Raw genomic sequence first — 27,279 nt, 5'->3', positions numbered from 1 at the left:
CCAGGCACATCCGATGTGCTGAATAAATATTTACTCAATTTCATAACCCAAATAGAATTAGCTAGGAGAAGTCTACGATGTGTTATTTGTCCCACCAAGCAATGTTTTGAAGAAGAAAAAATGAAAATATCTTCACCGTGGCTCTTTCTTCAGATAGTCCTGACATAAGGGATGACCAAAGGAAAGAAATGTCCTTAAACCTTATATAACTCATAATTTATCATCTGTAGACAATCAGAAAATGCAGTATTAGTATCACTGTCTATTAATTCTAAATAATATAAAACAATGTAAAAACCTGGGTTTTAAACCGGTATTAAAATAATGGATAAAATTGAAGTAGATTATATTGCTAACAATGGAGTTATAACTACATAAGATAATAGCATTTCAATGTTCACCTATATACAGAACCCTGTGCTAGGCGGCAAAAGTTTAAAGCAACTATAAGTGCTTGCCCTCAAAGAGCTTACATTCCAGTAAGGAGTGGAGATGTCAGAAGAGACATAATATGTCAGGAGGTACGTTCACGTTGTAAAACAAAATACTATGTGAGCCGAGGAGCAGCTAGATGGTATAATGGATAGAATGATACTGTACCTGGAGTCAGGAAAACTGAATTCAAATCCTACGTCAGGATTCTAAATCCATGATTTAATCACTATTGAGAAGGGAAGGGGAATGTCAAAAGTGGTAGTATATGTGTGAATGTTTACTTTTAAAATTTTAATTAAAAATTAATTTTTGTTGTTGATGACAAATCTTAAAACTAGATTTTCTTTCTGGTATTACTCAGACTGAGTCAAAACCTAAAAGGAAAAAAAAAATCCCTTTTATAATGATACAGAGCAATGGAGATTTTAATCTCTAAAGTAATTTTTTTTTCAAACATAAGAATGACTTTAAACTTCTTAGGAGAGACTGAATTTAAAATACTTAATTGTTTACATAGACCAATTCAGATAATATCATAATATCAGTTACTGATGGATGGATGATGCTGGCTATACTACCTCATATGCCCTTTGGAAGAGTAAAGTAAATGAGAGGGTAATGGTAAAAAAAAATAAATTCTTCCAGGCTCTTTTGAGTGAGACAAGAACAAAGCCCAGGGCAACTGAAAAGAAATTTTCTCTCCTTCTAAAAAAGGTTTGAAAACACTGAGGTCTAACATATAAATTCAAAGATTTATACGAAGAATAAGTGACATTTTGAATTACAAAATCCTTTGAGAACAAAAATTTGCAAACAGATCCCAGTAGTTAATACACTTTGTTACATTATTCAAAGTAATTATTAGAGATCAAAGGCATTGCATTCGTGGACATATACAACAGACTATTATCTCTTCCACTAGAGCTTCTATGCATGCTTAAGCTACTACTTATGCAAAGAATTCCAACTATTCTTCATTAAAGCCATTATCTTTTTCAAAGACACCTTCTGTTTTTGTGATAAAGATTCCCATTTTAATCCCAAGGGGAGGTTTTAACTCTGTGAAGAACCATTATGGTTTGTTCAATGGATTTAAACATATTTTAAAAGATATTTTGAATAGTTATTTCAACATGCTTGAGATCTTCAGGTTCAGCTGGTTAAAATGAAGTGGTATTACAACTCTTTTTCATTTTAGATCTTCTAAAAAAAATAAAATTAGTTCTAGAATGCCATCTGTAACTCCTAGTCTCCCTTCCCTTCTGATTCCATCTTCTTTGTTTTTTTCCACCTCAAAGTATCAAGTTTCTGTGGTTTGATTATGTGGTCAAAGAACCTAAGTTTAAATCCCAGCTCTGTCATTACCTGGGACCTTGAGCAAGTCTCTTAATCTATACGTGGTTTGGTTTTCTTGCCTATAAAATAATGAGGATTTAAGTAGATTATCTGAGGTCCCTTCTGATTCTCAATTCTATGCTTCAAGCTACTCTCCATTGCTACTCTCCATAGTCTATACCTTTGGGTGAAAAGTAGGATAAAGGCATGAGATTCTGATGTTTTTTGGTACAGTCCCTGTCTTGGTAGAGCTGATATTCTAGTAGGGAATTATAACATGATATAACTATCTTAAGATTATAAGTGATAATTGAATTAAGAAGACAATGCATTATGGGAGTTACAGTAGGGAAGAGGGAAGCTAGGACTACATCATTATCACCACCCTTGAGATAATGTTGAAAGTTTGTAAAGCTCTTTATATAGATCTCATTTAATCTTCTCAACCCTGAAAAGTAGGTTCTATTATTACCCCATTTTACAGATGAACAAACCAAGGCAGACAGTGGTTAAATGACTTGTCCAGAATCTCACAGCTAGTAAAAATCTAAGGTGGGATTTGAACTCAAATCTTCCTGAATTCAGGTCCAGCACTCTATCCACTGTGCACTTAGCACAAGGAATATTAGGGAAGGTTTCATGTGGGAGGTAGACTCTCAGCTGGATTTTAAAAGTTAAATGGAATTTAAGAAGTGGAGAAACCTAAGGGATGGTATGAGCAAAGATGAAGAAGTAGAAAAATATGTAATATAGAGTGTGCTATATGACTATCGCTAGTAGCAAAATTTAGAGCTAGAAAGTTATCTAGAGATTAGAGGTTATTTAGTCCAGAGATATCAAACTTGTGGACCAACTCCCTAGTGCATGTAAAAATAGATTAAAATGTAATTGGGAAATGTTTAGCAAAATAAAAATACAGTACAATACAGATAACGTTAATTTGTGATTTTCTATGTTAATAGACAAGATCCTTGGGTTTGACACTACTGATTGAGTTCTTCATTTTTGAAGAAGACCATGACATCAGGGAAATGATGACATGACTTGCACTTGACTTTGTTTTGAGTGAGGGAGGGCTGTGCAGGTCACCAGCCTCACTTCTCCTCCAGAGCCATCTGAATCCAGTAACCAGATATTCATCAGGATGACTGGAGATGGCCCAGGGTGCAGTGGGGACCTTGGCCTTTCCAGGTGTTCACATAGAGGGAGGTAATGCCTATTGAGTGAATAGGCCTCTTTAAGAAGTAGTCAGGGAATGGCCCTTGTAATGAGCAAAAGATGGGAGGGAAAGAGCAACAGTTACTATTGATAATCACTCTAAGTCAGTCATTAAATGAAACTTGGGCACTGAAAATGCAAAGCATTTTCATTAGAGGCCTGTCTATGAACTCTGCCTGAAACTGAGGCCTTGAGTGTCTAATGAACATTTTTGTGCACCCACAAGTGTCCAAGGACAAAAAGTGACAAATCCATCAGAGGCCTTAGAGTCCAAACCCTTTATGTGATTCAAAAGGAAACTGAGCCCTAGAAAGCTGGATAGACAAGTATAAGATCACTCCCAAGCTCCTAGGATGAAAAATCAAGGCATTCAATGACTTTAGAGCGAGACCCCCTACTGTGAGTGTGGGGGGGTGGGGGGTGAGTAGGGGGGAACTTGAGGACAAGAGAGCTTGAGGGACCTGAATGTGATCACCTACAGGTTCCTAGGCCTAGAGCAAAGAGGACCTTAAGGGCATTTACACTAGAAACTTCTCCATGAACTCTGCCTGAAACTGAGGCTTAGAGAGCCAAATGACCATGATGTCATGTTCTTCAAAAATGAAGGACAAACACAACTGATTGAGTCCAACCCCTTACATTAAAGATGAAGTAACTGAGACAAAGGATTCTTTGCCAAAGATTAACTGGCTTATCCAAAGTCACAAAAGTAAAAAAAATAACAGAATCAAATTTTGAAGCCAAGTTTTTTTTACCCAACACTTTTAAACAAATGGTTCTTCTCAAGAATCTCAAAATACATAATCTTTATTCTTCTTCAAAAATAGTTATGTAGAAAAATAAGAGATTGGAAATTGCTATTATTTTCATATATTAGGGGATTACTGGAAAAGCAATGGTGTTGGAATATAAAAATAAGACAAACAAGACAAAGTGTACAGTTTTTCTTCAAAAGCAGCAGAAAGAACAGAGACTTCAGACAGAGGTATATTCTTTAACATCTCTTGCTTTACTTACCTGTCTTAGGTCCAGAGTGATTGTCACCCAGTGGTATTCTCTCCCATTTTGAATGCTTGGACTCTGCCACCAATTATTAGTACCATCTATGGCATTTGAGATTGGGTGGCGCTCTGTTTAACAAAAAATAAACCATGTATGTGGCTGTAAAATTATACATATAAATTTCTCTAATAATTACAACTTTTAAAAAATAGCAGTCTAATGTGAATTACACAACACTAGTAGAAATTAACATTAGGAAAGTAAAGACAATAAATAAGACCTCTTCATAAAAAGTCATTGGCAATTCAACAAATGTCAAAAGACAACACACTTGCCTTTTGGATTAGCACTGTTACGGTCACAGATTCTGCACTGCGCATTTTTGACTGGTCGTCCAGGTACATGCTCCACCAGTTTGCAGAACATCTCTGGACCCTTTTCGCCACAGGTGGCATTGGTGCTGATGTGAGCATTGCTGGCAAGATTCAGAATGGCAGGAAATAAGCCTAAAAGTCAAGAGATAATGAAAATAAGGCATTTGAAACAACAGCACAGGATTATCCCTTTTCACTTTGTGGATCAATCAATTACATTTTATCTGTTTCAAATGAGCCAAAATATACCTTCACTTTTAAAATTCAAACACCATAATCACTAACAAAGCATCCATTCTGTGTTCTTCATGTTCTTCCTAATGTAAGTCTTTTTCACCTTGAACTACTGATAATCTTTCTCCTTCTCCTCTCTCTCTCTCTCTTTCTCTCTCTTTTTCTCTCCCTTTCCCCCTTCTCCCTCCTTTTTTCCCTCTCCTCTAAATAAATGTTTGTTGAACAGAACTAGATTTAGAATAAAAAAATTCAGAATGCAACAATAAGAATGCAAAAACTCAATATTAAGCATTTGTTTTTCATAGTTCCTTTGTTATAATTGTTTTTTGTCATTTATCAACTGTGATTAATACATCTCTAGCTATTTGGAAAAGAAGGTTCAACATTCTCTGATGTTTTGAGAATAGCAGTTCCTGTGGGTTTTAGAATTTCTTGGTGAAACAGGATGGTATGTGGAAGATTACATTCAGATCTAACAACAATTGAGCATGTGATGAAGAGATTTTCTATCTGAATATAGTTGAGAGATAGTTTTAATTTAATTGTTTAGTTTTCCTTTTCTTGGGAATAAGTCTCTGCAAAAGATCTAGGGAAGAATGGATAGTATTTTATTTCATAGAAAAGAAACTTTTGGGAGGGGGAAAAGAGGTAATGTTTAAACCATGCCAATTTCTTAAAACATTTCTAATCAAACAATATTTACATCATTAAAACAAAAAATTCAATAACTTAGAAGGAACTAATATTCTTGATTTTTTAAAAAAATACAAGATCTGTTAAATTTATATTATTACATATTGCAATTATGTATTCATTCAGCTATTCATTCAGCATTTTCAACCTGACAAAAATACTATTTGAAAAATTTCACATTAAACTGGCTAAGATTCTACCCTAACATATAATATAATGTATTGTAATATAACGTAACATAATATACTATATTATATAGTATATATGGCATAATATAATCATAACATAACAATTATTTACTCTAGGCAAATTCCTTTTTAAAAAAATCTTTTATTCTTTTTAAACTTAAACAAAACAAGAAAAAAGAATATTCCCATGTACACATCAGAACATAGAGAATTCAATATAAAACCATGAATTTCCTTTTACAGACTGTTTCCTTTTCTTGAACTATATAATAAATACCACACATTGTTTTCTGTGCTTCCTTTTAAGTTTTTCTTCGTTCTCTGCTTTGCACTTTTTCCCCTCCCTCTCTCCACACCCCAGCTTGAGAAGACTATAAAAAACTCCTTTAAAAAAAATTTTTTTTTAACACTTTAGGTCTAAAAAGTGCTTTCCTTATACTCTAAGGAAAGTTGGGCAAGTTTTATTATCTTAACTTTACAGATAAGGAAACTGGGTTTCCCAAGATCACACAGGAATCAAGCAGCAGAGACAGGAGGGAACTCAGGTTCTTGAATGACAAAATCTGGCACTGTTCATTGTTACCACATTATTATCTCTTGTTAAGTGCGTGAATCATGAGATACCTAGCACAGCAGATGTTTATTAAACATTAGCTGATTTGAACTGTATTTGTTGAATGAATGATCTATAAACTAGAACTGTACTCAGAAATCTTGGTTAACTTTTGCATCTGAACCATGTGAATTAAACATCTGTTCTAGAGCATCATAGCCTATGACTGCCAAATTTCACTGGACCTTAGTTAAAATCCTGGCCCTGTCACTTATTTATTGCCTGTGTGATATCAGACATGTCACAAATTCTCTGAGACTCAGTTTCCTCATGTGTAAAATCAGGTTAAGGTCCTTTCCAGCTCTATGAGCCTGTGAAAGCATATGAATAATGACCAAGGATGTGAAAGCACAGAATGCGCTAAAGTTGTTGAGGAAGGCTAAGTAAGGCTTGGTACATACACAGGCACTCAATTTGGAGCCAGGAATACCTGTTTTGAACCATCCCTTCCCTGACATCTAGGAGCGGTGTGACCATGGGCAAGTCATTTAACTTCTCTGAAACTCAGAAAAACAAAATCCATAGATGGGTTATAATCCACATTTATGAAAAGGATTTCCATTCCCAACTGGATGATTTTAATTTAGTTCAACCACACATGAATTTTCACATCAAATTTCTTTAAAAAGATAATTAGTTTTCTTTTTAAAATGGAAGGAGTGATAATTTAGTATATGTGACTTTTTGAAGAGTCACACAAACCATTGAAAGTTTAATAGCAGTGCCCTAAAACTTGACCATTTTTAATATTAATCTTCACCATGTTCTTCCTAATATTACCAATTTATACGAAGATACTTGGCCTGTGACCTAGTAAAACCACAAAAATGTGGCCTCTGTGATTATTAATTACTCAGTTTATCAGTGAGATGTATATAACCTATTCATTTGTACGCAACCTGAAACCTGACAACTTTCTGATAATATTATTTTATAAAAACAAAGAGACTGCCTAAAATGTTTACAATTTTGAAATTTAGCTGGCTAACACAGATTTCTATAAAACATTTGCATTTGCAGCATAAATAACTGTATATTACATATAAGATCATTTAAGTTTGGAATAATAATAGTAGTAGCTAATTTACAGAGCCCTTTAAGATTTGCAAAGTGCTTTACAAATATTATTTCATTTAATCCTTACAATAATCTTGGGAGGTAGGTGCCCTAATTATATTCATTATACAAATAAGGAAATCAAGGCAGAAGCTATGTGCCTTGCCCTGGGTGGATCTGAGGATGGGTTTCATATATCCATTCAATTTAAGGATTCCTAGTTAAGCTTTCCTACTGGAACTGCTTTGAATCTAAGATTTAGTCTTAGTGCCACTTCAAAAGCTTTAATGACAACATTTTTCAAAAAGTTAAAATGCACTTTCTTTTGAGCATTAAACTATGGACCTTAAAATATATATTTTGGGGATAAGGCTGCAGGGGGTATGAAATCAGGGATGAAAATAACTCTGGTATTCAGTAGTAAAAGGCTAAGTAATAGGCAAGCCCCTGAGGCAGAAGAAAAACCTAGCAACTTGAATAATTGAGTTCACTCAGAATTACAGAGTGGACAAAAAAGTACTTTACTGATTAACTTGCAAATGTACCCACTTTCTTTGTTCTACTCTAGAGAACTGTCACCTCAAAAAATTCTTGGCAGGCTAGGAATATCCACTCCCACTGTGGTCAAGTAGACTGTTCCAGAATTCTGAGGGAGTTTTAAACGTTTACTTACAGGTGTTGCCTATCAATTTCCAAATCCCTTTATGGGTCCCTCAGAAAATAGAGATCATATATTTGTTGTTGTTAAGCTGAGTCCAACTGTTTGTAACTCCATTATGGGATTTTCTTGGCAAAGATACTAAAATGGTTTGACATTTCTTTCTCCAGTGGATTAAGGCAAATAGAGGTTAAGTGACTTGCCCATGGTCACACAGTTAATAAGTGTGTGAGGCCAGACTTGAATTCAAACATTCCTCACTCCAGCCCAGTATTCAATGAGCCATACATTTACTCCTTATTAAAAGAAGTAGTTTCATTACAATAATCTGTTTCAGATTTCTCTTGGGACCTGAAGATCATAGATTTAGAGCTAGAAAGGACCTTAGAGGTCATATAGTCCAAACCCTTCATCTTACCGATAAAGAAATTTCCTTCAATTTACCCAAAGTCACTGCCCAGAGGAATGAATGACAGAAGCTAGATTTAAACCTGATCCTTTAACACCAAACCTAGTGTTTTTTCTTTTTCTGGATGACCTCAATGCAGTTTTCATAATATGCTAAACATCCTTAAAGAAGTTTTGAATAAATTCAGAAAACAGATTCAACAAACATTGATGGCATTCCCACTATGTGCTGGTACGAGGATCAGGGAGTGGTTCTTAACCTTTTTACTGTGCTATGGAGTCCTCTGACAATCCATGAAATCCTCAGAAGAATCTTTTTAAATGTTTAAAATGAAATATGTAGGATTACAAAAGAAACTTACTATTGAAATATTATGTATTATATGCTTAAATATATGAAAATGTTAACATAGTTTTTTCCCTTTTTAAGTTCATGGACTTCTGTTTAGAAACCACTGAGCTGGGAATACAAAAATAAACAAAAAAGAGAAGAAGAGAAAGTTCTCTGACGTGAAAGAGATTACGTTTTCCTGAAGGATACAACTTGTATACACATTGATAAATTCAAGCGAACTTGAAGAGGGAGAGGGCAGGAAAGGGGAATCAGGAAAAGTTTCTTGTAGGAGCAGAACCTTAGGCTGACCTTGAAGGGAGCTAGGACTTCTAAGAGACAGAAATGAGAAAGGCACACATTTCCAGCATCAGGAGGAACCTAACCTGGACAAAGACAGAGCGTGGGCAACAGCAACCAAGTTTTAATTTAGTGGAACCATTAATTTTGCAAAAGTTTCCAGAAAATTTTTTTCCTAATAAAACTGAATCCTCAGATTAAGTAATAATTGAAAAGCACTTTTAAAGAAATCATTTCTATATTATGTTCAATATATTTTTCAGACAATGTCATCCATCATTCCTTGTCTCTGGACAATCCTTGAAGTGACCATCACATTCAGGAGATAATGAATAGGAGTTTGAAAAGGAGTACAGAATAATTTTAAAAGAGGGAGAAAAACAAGCTCTCAGTGTTGCATAGTAATTTCAAGGAGTATTAAAATATTTCAATAGAAGGCAACTGCCTATGAGAACCACGTAGGAGGAAAGGGAAAAACAAAGAGGAGGAGGGAGGGGCAGCTGAAAGAGACCCTTCCAAATACAAAAGTTTGAATTTACAAGCAAAAATCAAAGGACAGAGGCAGATATGGGAATCATTTGCATAGGCATAACTGCAATATTGGATAAAAAAGCATTTTTCATCATGCAACTGTGCATTTAACACATGAGATATTTAGAATGCATGTCAGAATTCCTTAGTCATCTGCCTGTCTTCTAATCTACTCCCATGCTCAGGAATTACCATGGCATAGTTTCTTTATCGTGCTATTTAACCTTGCAAGTTGGTAGAATGGCAAGTCACCAGGGTTGCCAACCTGATCAAGCATGAAATAAATTCTTTCTCATTCAGCAATATTTTTTTCACACCCTGAGTAGGTCAGCATTCTCAGATTCACTTTCAGTACCGTATTAACTCTGCTTCTAAAAGTATCTTTAACATCATCTGAACAAATTAGCCCCAAGTAGATGAGAAACGATGATGATACTGCTAACTTTGAGCTAAAAGGCATTAAAAACACGTCTAGTGAACACTTCTTGGGAGATTATTTTTCATCAAAAATATAGATTTATCTTATACTTACAAATAGGTAATATACTGACTGAAACATACTAACTAAAAAATTATAATTTTCTTTATTAGCCACCATTGAATCACCATTGTCAGGGAAATCCAGTAAATTTATAATCTCAGGCATTTTTTCTTATGAGAGAAGTCTTTTTTTTCTTTTCCAAGAAAAGTTTTTGAGGTCTTACTTTTAAAATGTTATACTTGCCTAAAATATGCAATCAGTATAAAAATTTCTAGTTTGTTTAACTTTGACCACATGTATTGTGGTCAAAATATGACCACATTATATTGAGATAATGAATGTAAGGGGTGATGTAAGGAATCTCTGGAACAGTGAACTGACATGTCAAAAGTTGTTTTGTAGAAAAGTAGCTTGGAAAAATAGAAAGAAAAATCAACTGTAAGAAGAATTTCATTTACAGGTTTTTTTTTTAAAAACCAGAATTTTAAATTCCCTTTTGTTTAGTGTGCTTCTTTTCTCCTTTCCCTCATCCTATTCTTCACTCATAATTCCCTAATAATAGTTTACAGAATTCAGGTATCATACATCAGATATCACAATTCCACTTATTTTTCTAAAATAAGATACAGTCTCTCAGGAATGCTTGAAAGCAAAGAAGAATACTCAGGAAGGTCTCAGGATTTATATCATCCCAGACAAATACTGCTCCAGGAATATAGATTAAAATATATTTTTAAAAATAAGTTAATGCTTATTTATTTATCATCCTTGCTTTAAGAATATGATAGGAAAAAGGAAGGCATAACTAGTGTTCAGTGTTTTGTGGGTTCCAGGAAGAATGGGACATAATAGATATGTATTATGAACATTGTAATGTTCAAAACACCAATTCTATGATGTAAACATATTTTTAAAAACTATAATGCACTTCTGTGGCTTTAGTAACAATTTAATTGCCTATGGTACTTTAAAGTTTGTAAATGACTTCATGTAATTTTGTCTACAACCATGTCAGTATTACAAATGAGAAAATTTAGACTTAGAGAAAATAAGTGATTTGCCCATCATCACACAGATCATACGTGTCAGAAAGAGACCCAAGGTCCTTCTGGACTTTTTCCAGTGGATCAGATGTTGTTTACGTTGTCAGAAACTACTAGTTGCTTTTACTTAACTGTTTTTCCCTGTTACAAAGAAAGTTCACTGAGGGAGAAATCAGTCCTCTACAGAAATGACTGTTGCAAATAAAAAAGCCGAATGTTCAGTAGTACGTCTTTCTGATATCATGCCCCTTTTGCTTTGTGCCCCTTGTACATTGCCCAAAGACATTTACTCTAGGAATACTGAAAGGTGTCCCAAGATATGAGGAGGAGGAGGAGTGGTAGACATGGTGGTGGTGGTGGTGGTGGTAGTGGTGGTGGTAGTGGTGGTATTGGTGGTAGTAGTAGCAGCAGTAACTTTTTGTATCCCTAGTGCATAGCAGAGTGCCTTGTGGGCACTTAATAAATTGTTTGTTGATTGATAGTAATAATGATATTAATGACAAATAAACAGTATTTTAATAAAGTGTTTTACAAATATTATCTCATTATAATAATAATAGCTAGCTAGCTGTTACCATAATAGGCAGATTTTTTCCAAGGAAGTATTAAACTTTATCTTGTGAAACACTACTTCTCTCTTTCCTAATGTCCATTTTGTAATCTGGCATACATGTTTATCCAGCCTCTTCTCAGGAGTACTCAAAAGTTTACATCCCACTCTCTAAGAAAAGAAAGCAAATAATAGTAAGGTAAATGCAATTCACAGTCATAACCAATAAACGGTTATTAAGTGCCTACCCTGTTGTGCTAAGTGCTGGGGATGCAAAGAAAAGCGAAAGTCAACCCTTGCTCTCAAAGAGGTCACAGTCCTCCACAAATGGAGAAGAAAACATGCAAACTACATACAAACAATCTATATGCTGGATAGATAGAAAATAATCAATAAAAGGAAGGCACTGGAATTAAGATTTCCCTTAGAAGGTGAAATTTTTAGTTGGAACTTGAAAAAAGACAGGAAGTGAAGATGAAATGCCATGTGGATTGGACCAAATGGTGCCTGAGGTCCCTTCCAACTTGGAGATTCTGGGATACGCTGTCTCCTAGTGTTTTGAGTTCTCAGGATGAAGTAAGAAAGTAGAACTAGAGTGGCATTATTCTACCCTTCACATATACTTTACAGTTGAAGTTCATCTTCCTTGACTCTCTCCACTCCCCCCTTTCCAATTCTTCTTGTCAACACAATGCTTAGCATTCACTTCAGTAAGATGGCAAACATTCCATACAAAGTGGGTGTTTTAGTAGGAGTAACAATCAAAGCTTTTAACTTCCTTGGTGAGGAGGGTCAGGTAAGATAAAAGTGTTTAAATTTTTTCCTGAAGTTGTAACTTTCAAATCCAGAATGGCAGGTTTTCTAACTTTTAGGCAAAGGCCTTAGAAGCTCTTAGTCAAAAGTTTATTTTATGCAACCCTGACCCAAGAAACCCAAAAGATACTCCAAAGTGATTTAATTTCAATCAATGCATTTGGTAATAATGTGTAATAATACTGTGAATAAATGTGTTATAAAGTATAAACATACTTTATATTAAATAATCAAAACCTCTACGTTAAGGGGGGAAAGGGGACTAAGAAGCAAGAAAGGAGCCTGGGAAGACAGGATTATTAATTGAATCTATTTGAAACTAAAATCTTCTGACTTTATTACAGTTCTAAGTATTTTTCATTGAATAAGCATGTTTCCAAAAGCATATTAGAATTCTACAATAATATTTTATAGGTTGCCCATTTTTTCACATACCCATAATAACTGAAACACAGGATTTTCCATGCTAATCCATTAATTGGCTAATAATTAGACAGTGGTATTTGGTCAAAACATAAGGTATTTGGGGGAAAACCCCCTCTCTCTCCCTTATCTACTTTGGCTACAGCACACTCCATTGGGGCTGAGTTACCACCTGATTTCTTCTAGTAATTCATGTGGCTCACTGCTGAAAGACATGTGCTTTGGGATGATGAAGCAGTTCCCTTTGTGCCTCTAATTCCATGACTGTAGCAAACAAAGGACATTAGGACTGATCAGAAAAATGACCCACTTAGTAGAAAGACAACTTCTGACTTCTCTCTTCTAGTGTTTCTAAAATGTGTGATATGAGACTCTCTCTCTAGGACTTGGGGGATGGGGAGAAGTGTTCCTCCTCCCATCCCCTGGCATACGTGGTGAACTATTTAAACACGGCAATGTGTACATGTGCTGCCAGGCAAGTCTGAGCCTGGGCTTCTGGCCTCAACCCCTGGCCGCCTCTTTCCCTGAATACAGATGATGCCTGAGTGATAGGAACGAGCAGGGATCCTGAAAGATGGGCTTTTTAGAAAGTAGAGACAGTGGGAATTTGGGGGTTCCAAGATTCTTCATTCAGTGTTAGGTGCACTGTGGAAGGAGTCCCCTGTCGTTAATATAACACTTTTCAGAAGAGATGGCCACCAGCAAAAGATGAGCCCAAACCTTGGCCTGGTTTTCCAGAAAAAATATAACTTGATGGAGTTTTTCAGATAATGCAGAGTTGAGGTAAAGGTAAAAATGTCTACTCAACAACTTCACTAAGTGTCTCATGTTTTAATGTTTTAAATATCAAATTCCCAGGAGAGTATAATAGAAATTATACGTTACTCTTTCATGTTTTAAGTTTCTGACAGGGGATGCTTCCAAGTCTTTTGTGTTTGAAATATTCAGCTTAAGCCTGTCTAGAATCTCCAAAAGGAGTGTAGAAATGTACAGTGTTCAATGTAGATCAGGCTGTTATTCATTTTTCTTTGCACCACAAAAATAGGACAAAAGATGGGAACAGTCAGTGTTGGAAGGGTTGTGAAAAGATGAAGACATTAGTGAACTACGGATGGAGTTGAGCATTCAAAATTATTCTGAAAATGAATATGGAAATCAAAGAAAGTGGTTCAGATGTCTGACACAGAGAATACACTGTTGACCATATCTCTTAACAAAGTCAATAATAAAAAGTCCCAGGTATATACATATATATAAACACCAAAATACTTTTTATCAGCACTTTTTTTCCATTGTAGCAAAAAACAAAAAGGAAAGAAAGTAAAAGAACCTCAGAAGGGAAATGACTGAAGAAATTATGGTACATGAATGTATGGGCTCTGTGATTTTTGACAAATCACTCAACCTCTCAAGACTACATATAGACAACTTTCTGAGTCTGTAAATTTCAAAGAAGGTTCCCATCTGCATTGATCAAGACATCAATCTGGGAGCTCCCTATGCCAGGATAATCACAATTCCAGTCCGTTTCCTCACAGACAGGGCCTACAACAGTGTCTGGCATAAGGTAGGTGATGAATGTTTAACAAAATTTTAAAAGAAATAAAAAACACTTTATTGAATGAATGGACAAATAACTCTCAAATGGTAAACATTTCTGAAGAGGAAGTAGCTACATATCACTGACACTTAAAACAAGTATTACATTCTAAAAGTGGACAGAAGGCCCCTAACTTAGGTAAGTTTTTGCTATACAAAGAATTCACCTGCACACACATTTTCTGTAACAATGTACAGGTATACTTCATACTTTACTTTATAAAACCCACATACTCAGAAAAAGTAAGTTGTCCACAAACCAGAAAAAAATGCAGTAGATAGACTGCCAGGATTGGAGTCAAGAAGACCTATTCAAAGACAGCCCTCAGACAGTCACCAGCTGTGTGACCCTAGGCAGGTCACTTAACTTTACTAGCTGAGTGACTTTGGACAAATCACTTCACTTCGGTTTGCCTCAGTTTCCTCATCTGTAAAATGGAGAAAATAATAGCACCTACCTCCCAGGGTTCTTGTGAGGATCAAAGGAGACAATAATTATAAAGCCCTTAGCACCATGCATGGCACATAGTAGGCACTATATAAAGGTTAGCTATTATTATTTTCTTCAGTCAAATATTTATATCTCTCTACTTTCTAGTTGTATCTATCTAAACTCCATCTGACTTCATGATCTGTGAATAAACACTTGGGCTCACCTTTGAAGCTTGAACTCTGCTTTCCTGAACTCTTTTGGTCAATCAAGAATACTCTAATCACCAATAATTAACTTGTTTTATAATTACGAGACACATTTTTTCCCCCAGCAATTAACCAGCAAGATTTCAGTAGCTTTCAAAACAATAGTAAGATAGGCAAATACCTAACCGTTTCCAAGCAAACACATCCGTATTATAGGAAACTGTAGTTAGATGACACAGTGCCAGGCCTGGAATCAGGAGAATCTGAGTTCAAACCCAACCTCAGACACTTACCAGCTGTGTGACATTGGGCAAGTCATTGAACCCTGCTTGCCTCAGTTTTCTTCTCTATAAAGAACTGAAGAAGGAAATGGCAAACCACTCCAGGATCTTTGCCAAGCAAACCCCAAATGGGGTCACAACAAATTGACTAAACAACAATAAAAACAAAAATTCGGATGAAAATCATACAAAAGTCATTAGGGATCATTTGGCTGCTCAAACTAACTGGGTTTTTAATCACAGATATTCAGATGAGAACCATATAAAAGTCATTTTATACAGGAGTGATTTGGCTGCCTTTTAAAATCAAAGTGATCTCCTCTAAATTTCAGTCCTGAAGATCAAACCCAGGCAAGACGACAAGACATATCCTTCCCCCACACATGCATATGGTGCTTTATTACTTTGATCATCATTGATGGTTGTTAGAAAAAGAAAGTCTTAAAAAAATATGCTTAAGATTACACTAGATAAGTATGTACCAAAAGCTCTTTACAATAAAAACACAGACAGGGTGAGGGGAGAGTCTAGTCTAAACTGGGGAGTTTGTTACTCAATAAAACTAACTTAAAAAAATTCCTGTGGGAAGCTGCTGAAGCCATGAATCTCATTTAGGGGGAAAAAAGGGTTAGGCAAAGATTTGTCTGCTGTGTTAGTAACAACACTATCTTGAAATACTTCATAACAATTTATTCCAAGTGTCCTTGACCAAGACAGAGGGCCTTTACTAGTAGATAAATGCAGGAGTATTAACAAGTTAAATTTTGAAATTTCCTGGGAGAAAAAATTTAGTTGTCTGCATCTGCTTACTATTTTCATAATTTGTTCAAGGCTTATGTTTGATTACTTTATATACACTGATTCAACAAAATAATCGGGGCTTTGTGCCCCTGAATGATTTACATGCACAGAACATTATATTTTATATATACCTGTTAGGATTAGGACCATCATTTCCTTACACATATACATAATACACACACATACACACATATACATACACTATACACACACATACATATGTATGTATGTATATTTATACATTTATATACATACATAATCCTTTTATCACGTGAACAAGTATTTTATATATTATACCTTGGAATACAAAAAAGGCAAAAATAGTCTCTCCAAGAGTTTAATAATGAGAACTAATTAATTATGAGCCTGTTGCTATAGATAATTGTAAGACATCTTGCCTGATTAAAGTCAATAATGCCTAAAATTTGACATAATTTCTAAGCTGTACATATCTTCCCAAGGCCCTATGGAAGACAGCTTTAGCATTAGCAACATTAGTCTGAAGGTATAATGTCAATAACGCTCAGTAATTAACAACAGTTATACTGGATAGACTTCTTAGGCATAATTCTAACAAAATTCATTAAATTTTTCATAAACTTCTCACATGCGAAGGTCAAGGCCCATTAATTTGGTATTTTCCTCACCAACTCAAACACTTGGAGAAAACAAGCTTTTCCAACCCCTTCTTTTGTCTGCTGGTTTTTCCCACACCACAGCGACATTTTATCTACTTATCTCCATCTCTGCATTGTATACCAATCAATAATAAGGTTAAGCTGAAGCCAAGACCTTCAGGCTAACCCAAAAACTTTCCCTTCAACCTCCACGTACTCAGATTCCCTTAGAAAGCTAAAGAGCTGTTTCACAATATCCACAGAATTCTGTGGTTCCTGGCCTGTAGATTTCTTGGGAAGTCCCTTCCGTCAAAGCTGGAGGAAGCAAAGAAATTTCATGCTCTGCTCCAATTCAGAAGGGAATTACAACTCATTGAAGGGATCTGTGACTATCACTTTACAGAGGGACAGTATAGTACACTGGAAACAACACTGGTCTGGGAGGCAAAAGATACATTAGCCGGGTATTTGTGAGCAAGTCACTCTCCTGCATTTCCTCACTCATAAAATTCTAATAATAATATTTAACACTATTTCACAGCGTTGTGAGGAAGGCTCTTTGCTAAGTGCCCAAAAGAAGAGTGTAAGCCCTCTTATATAGTAAGCACCTAAAAAATGTTTGGCTGTATGAATGATAAATATATATATGTGTGTATGTACACACACACACACACACACACACACACACACACACACACACCCCACTTTAAGGTTTGCAAAGCAGTTTACAAATAGAATTTCATTTGAACCCTGAGAGAGAGGTGCTTTTGTCAACCTCATCTGACAGATGAGGAAGGTACAGTGACTTTTTTATTAGTCACAAAAGCAGTAAGAATCTACATTAGGATTTGAACTCAGATCTTTCTGCCCCCCTGCACTACTTAGGTACAACTGTTGAGATGAAGGTATTTATTACAGTTTGGTCCTGGAGAGGGATATGCACCAATCTGGACAATTTATAATATATAATATATAATAATACTAAACAATATAATAAATAGCAATAAATGATGTTTATATCATAAGATGAAATTTAATTGGGATAAATGTAAAAGCCCTTATACTCTGATTCAGAAAACTAACTATACAGGTATGTGGTATAAGAGAAACAGTACATGTGACAAAGTTCCTGGAGGGGTTTTCATGAACCGAAAGTTGAGTGAGTCAACAATGCAACACGGCAGTCAAGAAAAGCTGATGTAGTCTTAAGCTGCACTAATCAAGGCACAGTGCCCAGAACTAGAGAAGAAATCATATCACTGCAATCGACCTGGTAAAACAAAATCTGTACGATAGTACTCAGTGAAGGCCTTCCATATTAGGAAGGAAAACTAGGGTAAGTCCGGAGGAAAGTCATCAGAATTATGAGATACCATGCCATATCAAGACTGGCCAAAGGAAAAGTGATGTTTAGTTAAAAGAAAAGAATTGATAGCTATTTTTAAGGATGTGAATGGTTTTTTCTAGGAAGAGCAATTAGATTTGTTCAATTTGGTTCCAGAGGAAAGAAATGGAAGAGAGTTGCAGAGGCAGACTTTGCTTTAATATAAATTAAGTCAACAAGTATTTATTAAGCACTTACTATGTGTCAGGCAGGTGCTGTTTAACACACACACACACACAGACACACACACACATACACACACAACTTCCTAATAATTAGAGCTATCCCAACATAGAGCAGCCTGCCTGAGAAGTCCAGAGTGGAGACTGGGGTGAGTGGTGGGCTTCTCCATCAATGCAGATAATCAAAGCAAAAATGGTGACAATTCTTTGCTGGGAATGTACTTGAAAGAACTTTTTCTTCCAATGTAGGTTGAAGGATATGACCCCTAAACCCCTGTCCAACTCTGGAATTTTGTGTTTGTAATGACTACTCTCATTGCTGGAGAAAGAAGCACAGTGACTGCCAAGATTAATATTCAGTTCAAATCTTCGGCTTAGAAGGGTTTAGCAGCACACAATCCAAATTTGAGGATTTACCAAAAACTTTGCAGTACAGGATGTGAATCAGAGGGCTATTGCTGCTCACTGATACTTAAGACAGACCCCCTAAAATACCTCCCCAAGTAATACAAACAGTGGGATCCCTTCCAGTCAGGCTAAGCTCTTAACCTTATTTGAAAGCCAGTAGTCAAATAAGTGCATAGGCAATGACTGCAGAGACTTTTCCTGTAGGACACAGAGAGAAGCCATAGAATTAACTGCTAACCCATGGTCTATTTCACTGCCCCATAATTGATGCTCTTAGTCTGCCAAGCTTCAGAGGGTCACCTCCAGTAACAAATGGATTGTTTTACAGGATTGCAGGGTCCCAGAATCTCAGAGTTGGGGGGTGCTCCAAGGCCAGCCAGTCTGGACCACACCTGCAAAAGAACGCCCTTCTACAAAATTCCAAAGGAGTCATCATGACTCAGTCTTTGCTGGAAGAGCTCCAGCGCGAGGAAGCCCATTGACCCACCAAGACAACCCTCATTATAGCTTTTTCGAAAATTCTACTTACTAGGAAATTTTTTTTTACAAGAAACCTAAAAATTTGCTTCCTTCAAATTTCCACACATTTCTCCCCTAGTTCTGCCCATTTTGAGTTTGCTGTCCACTGAAACACCCCAGATATTTTTCAGATGCAACTGTGCTTGGGAAGTTAATTTTTCATACCCAGATGTAAGACTTTACATTTATCTCTATTTGATTCCATCATATTAGAGTCTAATAAAATTCCACCATATTAGATTTAGTACAATGTTGTAGTGGCTAGAATCTGTCAAAATCTTTTTGGATACCAATTCTGTCATTCTACATGTTAACTAACCTTTCCAGCTTTGTGCCATCTGAAAGTTTGATAAGAATGAATTTATCCAAGTCAATATTCTAGAACCATAAACAGGTCCCTGAATTACTCTACTGGCAACCTCCTTTAAGATGCCATCAAACAATTAATGACTTCTTTGGGTCAGGCAAGTCAACCTTTTCTAAATTCAGCTATCATCTGGCCATACCTCTTCATCTTTTTTCACAAGACCTACTTTGTCAAACACTTCAGTAATATCTAGATAAACTACAGCATTCTATTGATCTACTACTCTTATCACCTGTCAAAAAATAACTGAGGTTGGTCTGGCATGATTTGTTCTTAATAAAGTCACTAATGCTGATGGGTTTTTCCCCTCTTTCTCTAGATGTTAACTAACCACCTCTTTCTGACTCTTCTGGATCATAAACTATGACAGAGCGGTTGCTGTTCTTACTCTAGTTCTCTTAGGATTCCCATCAGAATACTGTTCCTCTTATTAGATCCCTTATTTTTAAAGGAGGAAATTACTATTAGAGAATTTCAAGAAAAATAGCTAGCTGCTGCTGTGCTTTTGGCCAAGTAAGCACTCCAATAGATGATGTTCATACACCTGAAGTCTCTCATCACAACTATACCATACTGCTCGGTGAAGTCTTGTGAGCTGTTTCCCAAACCCTTCATCAATTCCTTTTTGTCCCTTCATATTGTCTGGAGAATATTCTGGGGACACAACTATTCAAGCTTCTGATTCCACTGAGCCTCAAAGAATGCTCTTTGCCATGTTTACCCTTTATGGTGCCTAGATTTTCTTCTTTGAGCATATCTTTTTAAGATCTAATGCCACTTCATTCATATTTTTAACAATCCTATTTCTTTTAAATCATTTCAGATCCACATCCCAATTATGAGCCTCCCTCCACCAAGGCTCAAGGATTCCAAAATATCAAAATGTAATGTTAATTATGTTAATAAGTGTTAAAGATCTTCTCTACCCATTAATGGGCCTGCCCATTAAGGGAAACTTGATTAGGGGAGATTTGTAGGAAGGCCCACACCTTTTCTTAATTTCTAATGAGGCGATGGTTCTCAAGGGTTGTGATGTCTCTCTCTGGCTCTGAAAAGTGTATATATACTCTGAGGTGAGTTTTGTTATGGGGCTTACTCATTAGAAGTGTTTGGCCAGAGGAGACTCGGGGTAGCTAAGGACCCCCCAGCTCTGAAAACCCAGATGTTGGTGCTCTCTCCCTGGTAACTGTATGTATGGTCAGACAGTTGGATCGGTCTGTTAACCTGTAATGTATGTGTTGCTTATTGTCAGACAGGTGGAAATCTTGTCTGTTGGTCTTCATTTCTGTTTGTATTTTCTCTGAAGTATAGGGTGCTGATTTTTCCCCCTGAACTAAGTGAATGATACATGTGCTTGACTAAAGTGATTGTTGATCCCTTACAAGTTGCTTTCCTTTTAGAAAAGCAGATCTAAGAACATGTGATAGCAGGCCCTCCTGTGTATGTGGGGGTCCTTGTTGTTACACAAATTTACTTCCTTCCATCAGGCAGGTTTTGGTTTGCCTTTCTTGTTATCATTACTTAACATATTCGTATATAGACACATGATGCTATGGGCTTTAATAGTTGGGTGCATTCTTGAATCATATTCTCTCCTATGAGTTTCTAGATGTCTTCACTACTGTAAGGGACTTTGGAGGTCACCTAGTCCCACCTTCTCAGGTCTGGGGCGGGGAAAGGTAATTCCTGAGAGGTCAAAACAATTTCCTTGATATTCTACGTTTTAGCATACAAGACAGGCAGCTAGGCAGGGCAATGAATAGAATGCCAGGTCTGGAGTCACAAAGACTCATCTTCCTGAGTTCAATTCTGGCTGTAGGCACTTACTAGCTGTCTTACTAGCTGTATGACCTTGGGCAAGTGCCAGGCCTAGAGGCCTGAGGGCTACCCGAGTCTTACCTTACCTGTCCCAGGTCTTCGGTTGGCCAAACCGGATAAACGTATGAGAGAAGAGACTTTCCGGAGTCGAACAAGGGTTAGGCTTTATTCAGGGTCCTGGTTACATGTGCAGGGGAAGGTCTTCCTTAGGAGGGAGAGAGAAATCTCCCAAGGAGGCAAAGATCTTACGGTAAGAGATTGGAAGTAGAAGTGTAAGTGGGGAGAGAGGGGGAGGGGAGAGGGAAGAGAGGGAAAAGGGAGCCTTCTGTCCTGTCAGGGCCCCTCCACGCTAAGAGAGCCTTCAGGCTTTCCTGACCCTAATTAAGCTCTCCAGCCGTGTAGTTTGCACCTGAATACCGTGCCTGTTAGATAGCAATAGGTGTGCCCAGATCCGGGACAGTCTCGAGGGGGATGCTCCTCCCATCACATTTCTCACGGGAAGAGGTGGAAATACACGAGATTGCTCGGTCTCACTCCTCAATTCCCTGCTGTTTTCTGGGGGGCCTCATGAGAACTCTAAGATTTAGAAGTTCCCACCTTTACCCGCCCGAGACTGTCCACATGGAATTGAGCTTCCATCCCCAGCAGGCAAGTCACTTAACCCTGTCTACCTCAATTTCCTCATCTGTAAAATGAGCTAGAGAAGGAAATGGCAAGTCACTCCAATATTTGTCAAAAAAACTCCAAATGGGGTCACAAAGATTTGGACATGACTGAAATGACTGAATAATGGCAAAGAGACAGGTGGTGTGGTAAATAGAGCACTGGACCTGGAGTCAGGATGACCTGAGTTCAAACCTCGCCTCAACACTCACTAACAGTGTTACCCTGGACAAGTCACTTAGCTTCCATCTGCCTCAGTTTCTTAATATGTACAATGGGAATAATAATAATATCTACTTTCTGAGGATAAAATGAAAGCATTTTTAAAACCTTAAAGCCCTATGTAAAAACTATTATTATTTGCATTACTGCTAGTAAGTCATTTCTAATATGGTTAATATTGAGGGATATAAACATAAACAAAAATATATTTGGAGAGAGTCCTTAATAATTTTTAAGAGTACAAAAAGATCCTTAGAACAAAAAGTTTGAAAACTCTTGGGCTATGGTATATCTTATTCCCCTTTTCTTTTCATCTTAAATCTCTTTTGAAGTCCTTGACCCTACCCTCTCTTGAATCCCAATCTCTGTGCTTTCATCAACCCACATGCGTTCAATTAACATCTCCATCCTGATGAATTCCAAAGCTACACATCACAATCTATTTTGTCTATGCCTGAACAATTCTCCCTGTTTTCTTAGTTTCTGGAGATCCTTAGTCCTTGGTCATTCTTTTGAGCAGTTTCTTTCCACAACTGCTATGGCACAATGCTTAGGTGGGTCAAACTAGAGTTGTCAAGTTCCTTGTCTTCTTAACTTCTTCTCACCTTTCTAGCCCTTGGACAACTACATCCAACTCTGTTTCCTTTGTCTTATTAACAACTACTTGCCTAGTCTCATCAACTGTCTTACTTTGTTAGTTTTCAATCACCTTCTCAAGTCCTTTCCCCTTTGTTTCAAATTTAGTCCTTCCATTTGGGCTCCTCCTTTTGATTCAGCCCTTCTTGTCAAATAGCTTCCCTTCTTTTCTAACCCTCCTTCCTCCATTGGTTCTAGCCCTTTCTTCTTCAAGTCAAATCACCATCCTGGTCTTTCCATTTAGCCTCATTATTCCAAATTAAGCTTCAAGACTTCCCTCCAAATCACCACAATTCTTTCTGCTTACTCATCTCAAACCCTTTGGCTCTTATTCCACAGAACCTTTGTCTAAAAAGGCAAAAGCATAACTATCTCTACTTATTTAGCCTTAATTCCAAGAGAATGTTGTTGGAGCTGCTGAAAATACTCACTGAAAGTTAAGGATTTCAAGTAATTAAATGATAAGTAATTGTTGTCATAACAAAAACCAAACTAAAATACAATGCATTGCCACCAAAGGAAACAAAAAACCGTGTATACAAAATACCACTACCCTAAATCTCTTTGTTTTAATTTTCATTCAAAGCTGGCGCTTGATGAGAAAAATCTGGAGAGTTAGAGCAGAGAGGGATTGTGTCCCAAACAGAACTCATGACTCTAATCTGGCAACATATCTGCTCCTTCTCATTTTTGTTGATGATATTACCATCCTGCCGAACACCCACCTTTGCAACCTTGGAGTCATTCTGAACCCCTCTTTTTCCTTCAATCCCCACATTAAATAATGTGCCGGGTCTTATCAATTCTGCTGCCACACAATCTCTCCTATCTTTCCCTTGTTCACTATCCACCCAGCCTCTGTGCTGCTCCAGGTCCTAATCACCACTCACCAGAACTACTACAGAAATCTCCTTGGTCTCTCTGCTGCCTCCCATCTCCTCTCCAATTCATTCTCCACACATCATTCAAATTAATAATCCCAAAACACTTGTTTCCAGGTGTACACAAGCATTTCATTACCTATTTATTACCCCTGGGGTCAGATACAAAATTCCTATCTGAGAATTTGAAACTCTTCATAATCTAGTTCCTTTTTTGGAAAAATAGACTTATTTATTTCATTAAATATTTCCCAATTACATTTAAAAATTTTTGAGTTCCAAATTCTCTCCTTCCCTCTTGCCCCTTCCCCACCCCTTGTGAAGGCAAGCAATATGTTTATCAATTATGTATGTGAAGTCATGGAAAACATAGTTCCATATTAGCCATGTTGCAAAAGAAAACATACATACACACACACATGGAAAATAAAGAAAATAAAAAAGTATGTTTCAATCTGCACTCAGTGCTCATCAGTTCTCTCTCTTCGTAGGTGGGTAGCATTTTTCATCAAGGTTTCTTTATCATGATCAGAATAATCTAGCCCTTTTCTTTGCCTTTGCTCATTCTTACGTTCTGGTCAAGTTGATCTACTATTTGTTTCCTATAGAAACATTTCCCATTTCCTATTTTTGGACCTTTACCTCTGTCTCACAGAATCCCTCAGCTTCCTTCAGATCACCATAACAATGCTCTTCCTCCATATTAACTTTCCTGATCCCCTCAATTTTATTAGCACTCTCTCCTACTACAAATTACCTTGCCTTTCCTTATGTATGTTGTGTACACTCACCCAATAGACCATAATTTAATAAGTATAGTTAATGAGGGATTATATAATATTAAATATTTGTATTGATAAATTTTGTCTGAACACATCATTCGAAAGTCCTAGGGTAATTCCAGTTGAATCTCCAACAACAATCCCTGAAAACAGGTAACTAACTCAATAAAGGTAAGGTATTGTTCTGTGGAAAACTGGGGGTGGGAAGTTTGGCAGGAGGGGGAAGAGACAGTAGAGGGAGAAGGAGACAGAAAAGGAAAAGGCTACCTATACCCCTAGAGACAAACGATCATGTGCTCTTTTACAATAAAAGCCAACAAAGGCCAAGATTTAGTAAATATTTTACAGTACTCTTATGATCAAGAAATGACAAGTCATAGCATCTAGAGAATTTTAGTACCTACCTACATTTTTTAGGGGGAGAGGGAAGTTCCTGACTTGTGATTTCATAATTAGGAAATTCCCAGCGTGTAGAAACTCCTTCCATGGATTCTGATAAGCAACTGTATGCAACTTACAACCCTAGAAAGTTGCCTGGAACGCTGAGAACCAAAGTAACCCATCAAGAGTCACATCATCCGTATAACCCACCAAGACACATTACATATGTGTCACACAGTATGTGTTAGAAACAGCAGGACTGAGAAGTGTCTTCTACTTCTAACCCAAGAGCTGTACTTCATCCACCATGTCACGCTGCCTCTACTAACATAATATAAAATAACATAAGACCTTCGAGAGGAGAGGAGGCAAGGAGATGAGAGTGAAGAATTTATTTCTCCAGAATAAGAAAGTATGAGAATCTGGAAATACAAGATTCCACATTTGAGATAATGCAAAATGATTTTTCTTAATTCTCATACATTGAACCTTCGTAAACTTTTTTTTTTTAAATCAAGATTACACAATGGATACATCAGTGTAATTTATGCAGACCAAGACTTTCTCAGGTAAAAACTGTTCCATGAATATGAATTAAGACAAATTTTTAAATGTCTTCACTTTTTCAATTCATCAGATGGCATTTGGTAAATTATTACTCTGGTATGCCAACTGGGAAAACAACCAGAAGTCCCCTTTGCTTATTAATTGCTTATTAATGCAATTTCACATCTAATCTCAGAAATATAGAATGTGTGAGCTGTCCAAGACCTTAGAAATCATCTAGTCCAAATATCCGTCGCTGTATAGATAATGAAATCTGAAAAGATTAAGTGATTTGACCAAGGTTAAAAAGATAATACCAGAGACGAAAAGTATCCAATAAGCTGAACCAATTGCTATGAATATTGTGAAAAGATACAAGCTAATTCTCAATTATCTATTTCTATTGAGGACAGAGTGGATAGAGTGCCTAGGTCTGGAGCCAGGAAGACTGATCTTCCTGAGTTCAAATCTGACCTCAGGTACTTAGTAATTGTGCGAACCTGGACAAGTTACTTGACCCTGTTAAGATCTAAGGCCTATACTACCTAGCTGCCTTTTACCTAATATAGGGGTTTTCAAAGAGGTTCTAGGGACTGCTAGGGAGTTCCTGAGACCCTTTTGATGGGTCCACAAGGTGAAAACTATTTCCTCAATAATATTTTTTGTTTGTTATTCAGTCGTTTCAGTTGTGTCTGACTCTTCATGACACCATTTGGGCTTTTCTTGGCAAAGGTACTGGTGTGGTTTACCATTTACTTCTTTAGCAATATACATATACATATACATATACATATATACATATATACATATATATATATATAAAAATTCATTTCAAGTGATTTTGTTAACATCTGCATACATAAATCAACTTCACAAGTACAAGATTGGGAGATCTTACCAGGCAAACATTTGCTGTGAGAATTATCTGGGCTTTGGCGGGGATTGGTGGATAACTATGTGGATCAGTAGAAAGAAATGATAGACTTGAAATAGAACTCAGAGTCCCTAGCACCATTGCTTATGAACATTACAACAATAGGCAAGTCACAACCAATCTGGAACTCAGGTTCCTTACAGACAAAACACAGACATCAAACCAGATAACCTCAGGGCCCCCTCAGCTCTAAATACATGATCTTATGAACACATTTATCCCCTCCAAAAAACAGTTAAAATTCAGTAGAAATGTACACTCAATGAGTCAACCTCTGTGAAATGGCATTTAAAAAATGACCTTTAGCCTCCTTTAAGAAAGGTCTGGGCCAGGCTGGTGGCATATGCCTGTAATGTGGAGAAGAGGGGAGGAAGACAAGGGAGAAGACAGAGAGGGGGAGAGGGAGAGGGAGAGGGAGAGGGAGAGGGAGAGGGAGAGAGAGAGAGAGAGAGAGAGAGAGAGAGAGAGAGAGAGAGAGAGAAAGAAAGAAATGGAGAGAGAGAGAAGAGAAGAAAGAAGAGGAGGAGGAACAAATTATGCAAGCAAATGTATACAAAGCAAGCTATACACAGGATCAAAAGGAAATAATTAACTGAGAGAAGGCACTAGAATTGAGGTTGGGAAAGACTGCAAGTAAAAGATAGGATTTTAGTTGAGACTTAAAGGAAGTCAGAGAGGCAAGTAGGTGGGGCAGAGGAAGGAAGGCATTCATGGCAAAGGGAACCAAGAGAGAAAATATCCGAAGCCAAGAAATGGAGTGCTTTGTTCATGAAACAGTCAGGAGGTCAGTATCACTGGATCAAAAAGGACATATTGAGAAGTAAGATGCAGGAAGACTGGAAAAGTAGGAGGGGGCTAGGTTATGAAGGGCTCTGAACGCCAAACAATAGTTTGTATTTGATCTTGAAGTGAATAGGGAGCCACTATTGAGGA

The 27,279-nt window shown here is 36.9% G+C and overlaps 1 protein-coding gene across 1 annotated transcript in view; it reads right to left on the bottom strand.

The window, feature by feature from the left end:
* The window catches only part of LAMA1 (laminin subunit alpha 1), a 186,526-nt gene that overhangs the window by 149,839 nt on the left and 9,408 nt on the right, over nucleotides 1-27,279 (bottom strand). Inside the window, exons 2-3 of the mRNA XM_072604263.1 lie at nucleotides 4,326-4,496; nucleotides 4,006-4,118 (exon numbers count right to left, since the gene is read on the bottom strand). Coding sequence (XP_072460364.1) covers nucleotides 4,006-4,118; nucleotides 4,326-4,496 — 284 coding nt within the window. The remainder of the gene's footprint in view (nucleotides 1-4,005; nucleotides 4,119-4,325; nucleotides 4,497-27,279) is intronic.

The sequence above is a fragment of the Notamacropus eugenii genome, chromosome 4, assembly GCF_028372415.1.
Source record: "Notamacropus eugenii isolate mMacEug1 chromosome 4, mMacEug1.pri_v2, whole genome shotgun sequence".
Lineage (NCBI taxonomy): Eukaryota > Metazoa > Chordata > Mammalia > Diprotodontia > Macropodidae > Notamacropus > Notamacropus eugenii.
Note: the sequence above shows the minus strand (reverse complement) of the source record. Positions and strands in the feature narration are given on the sequence as shown.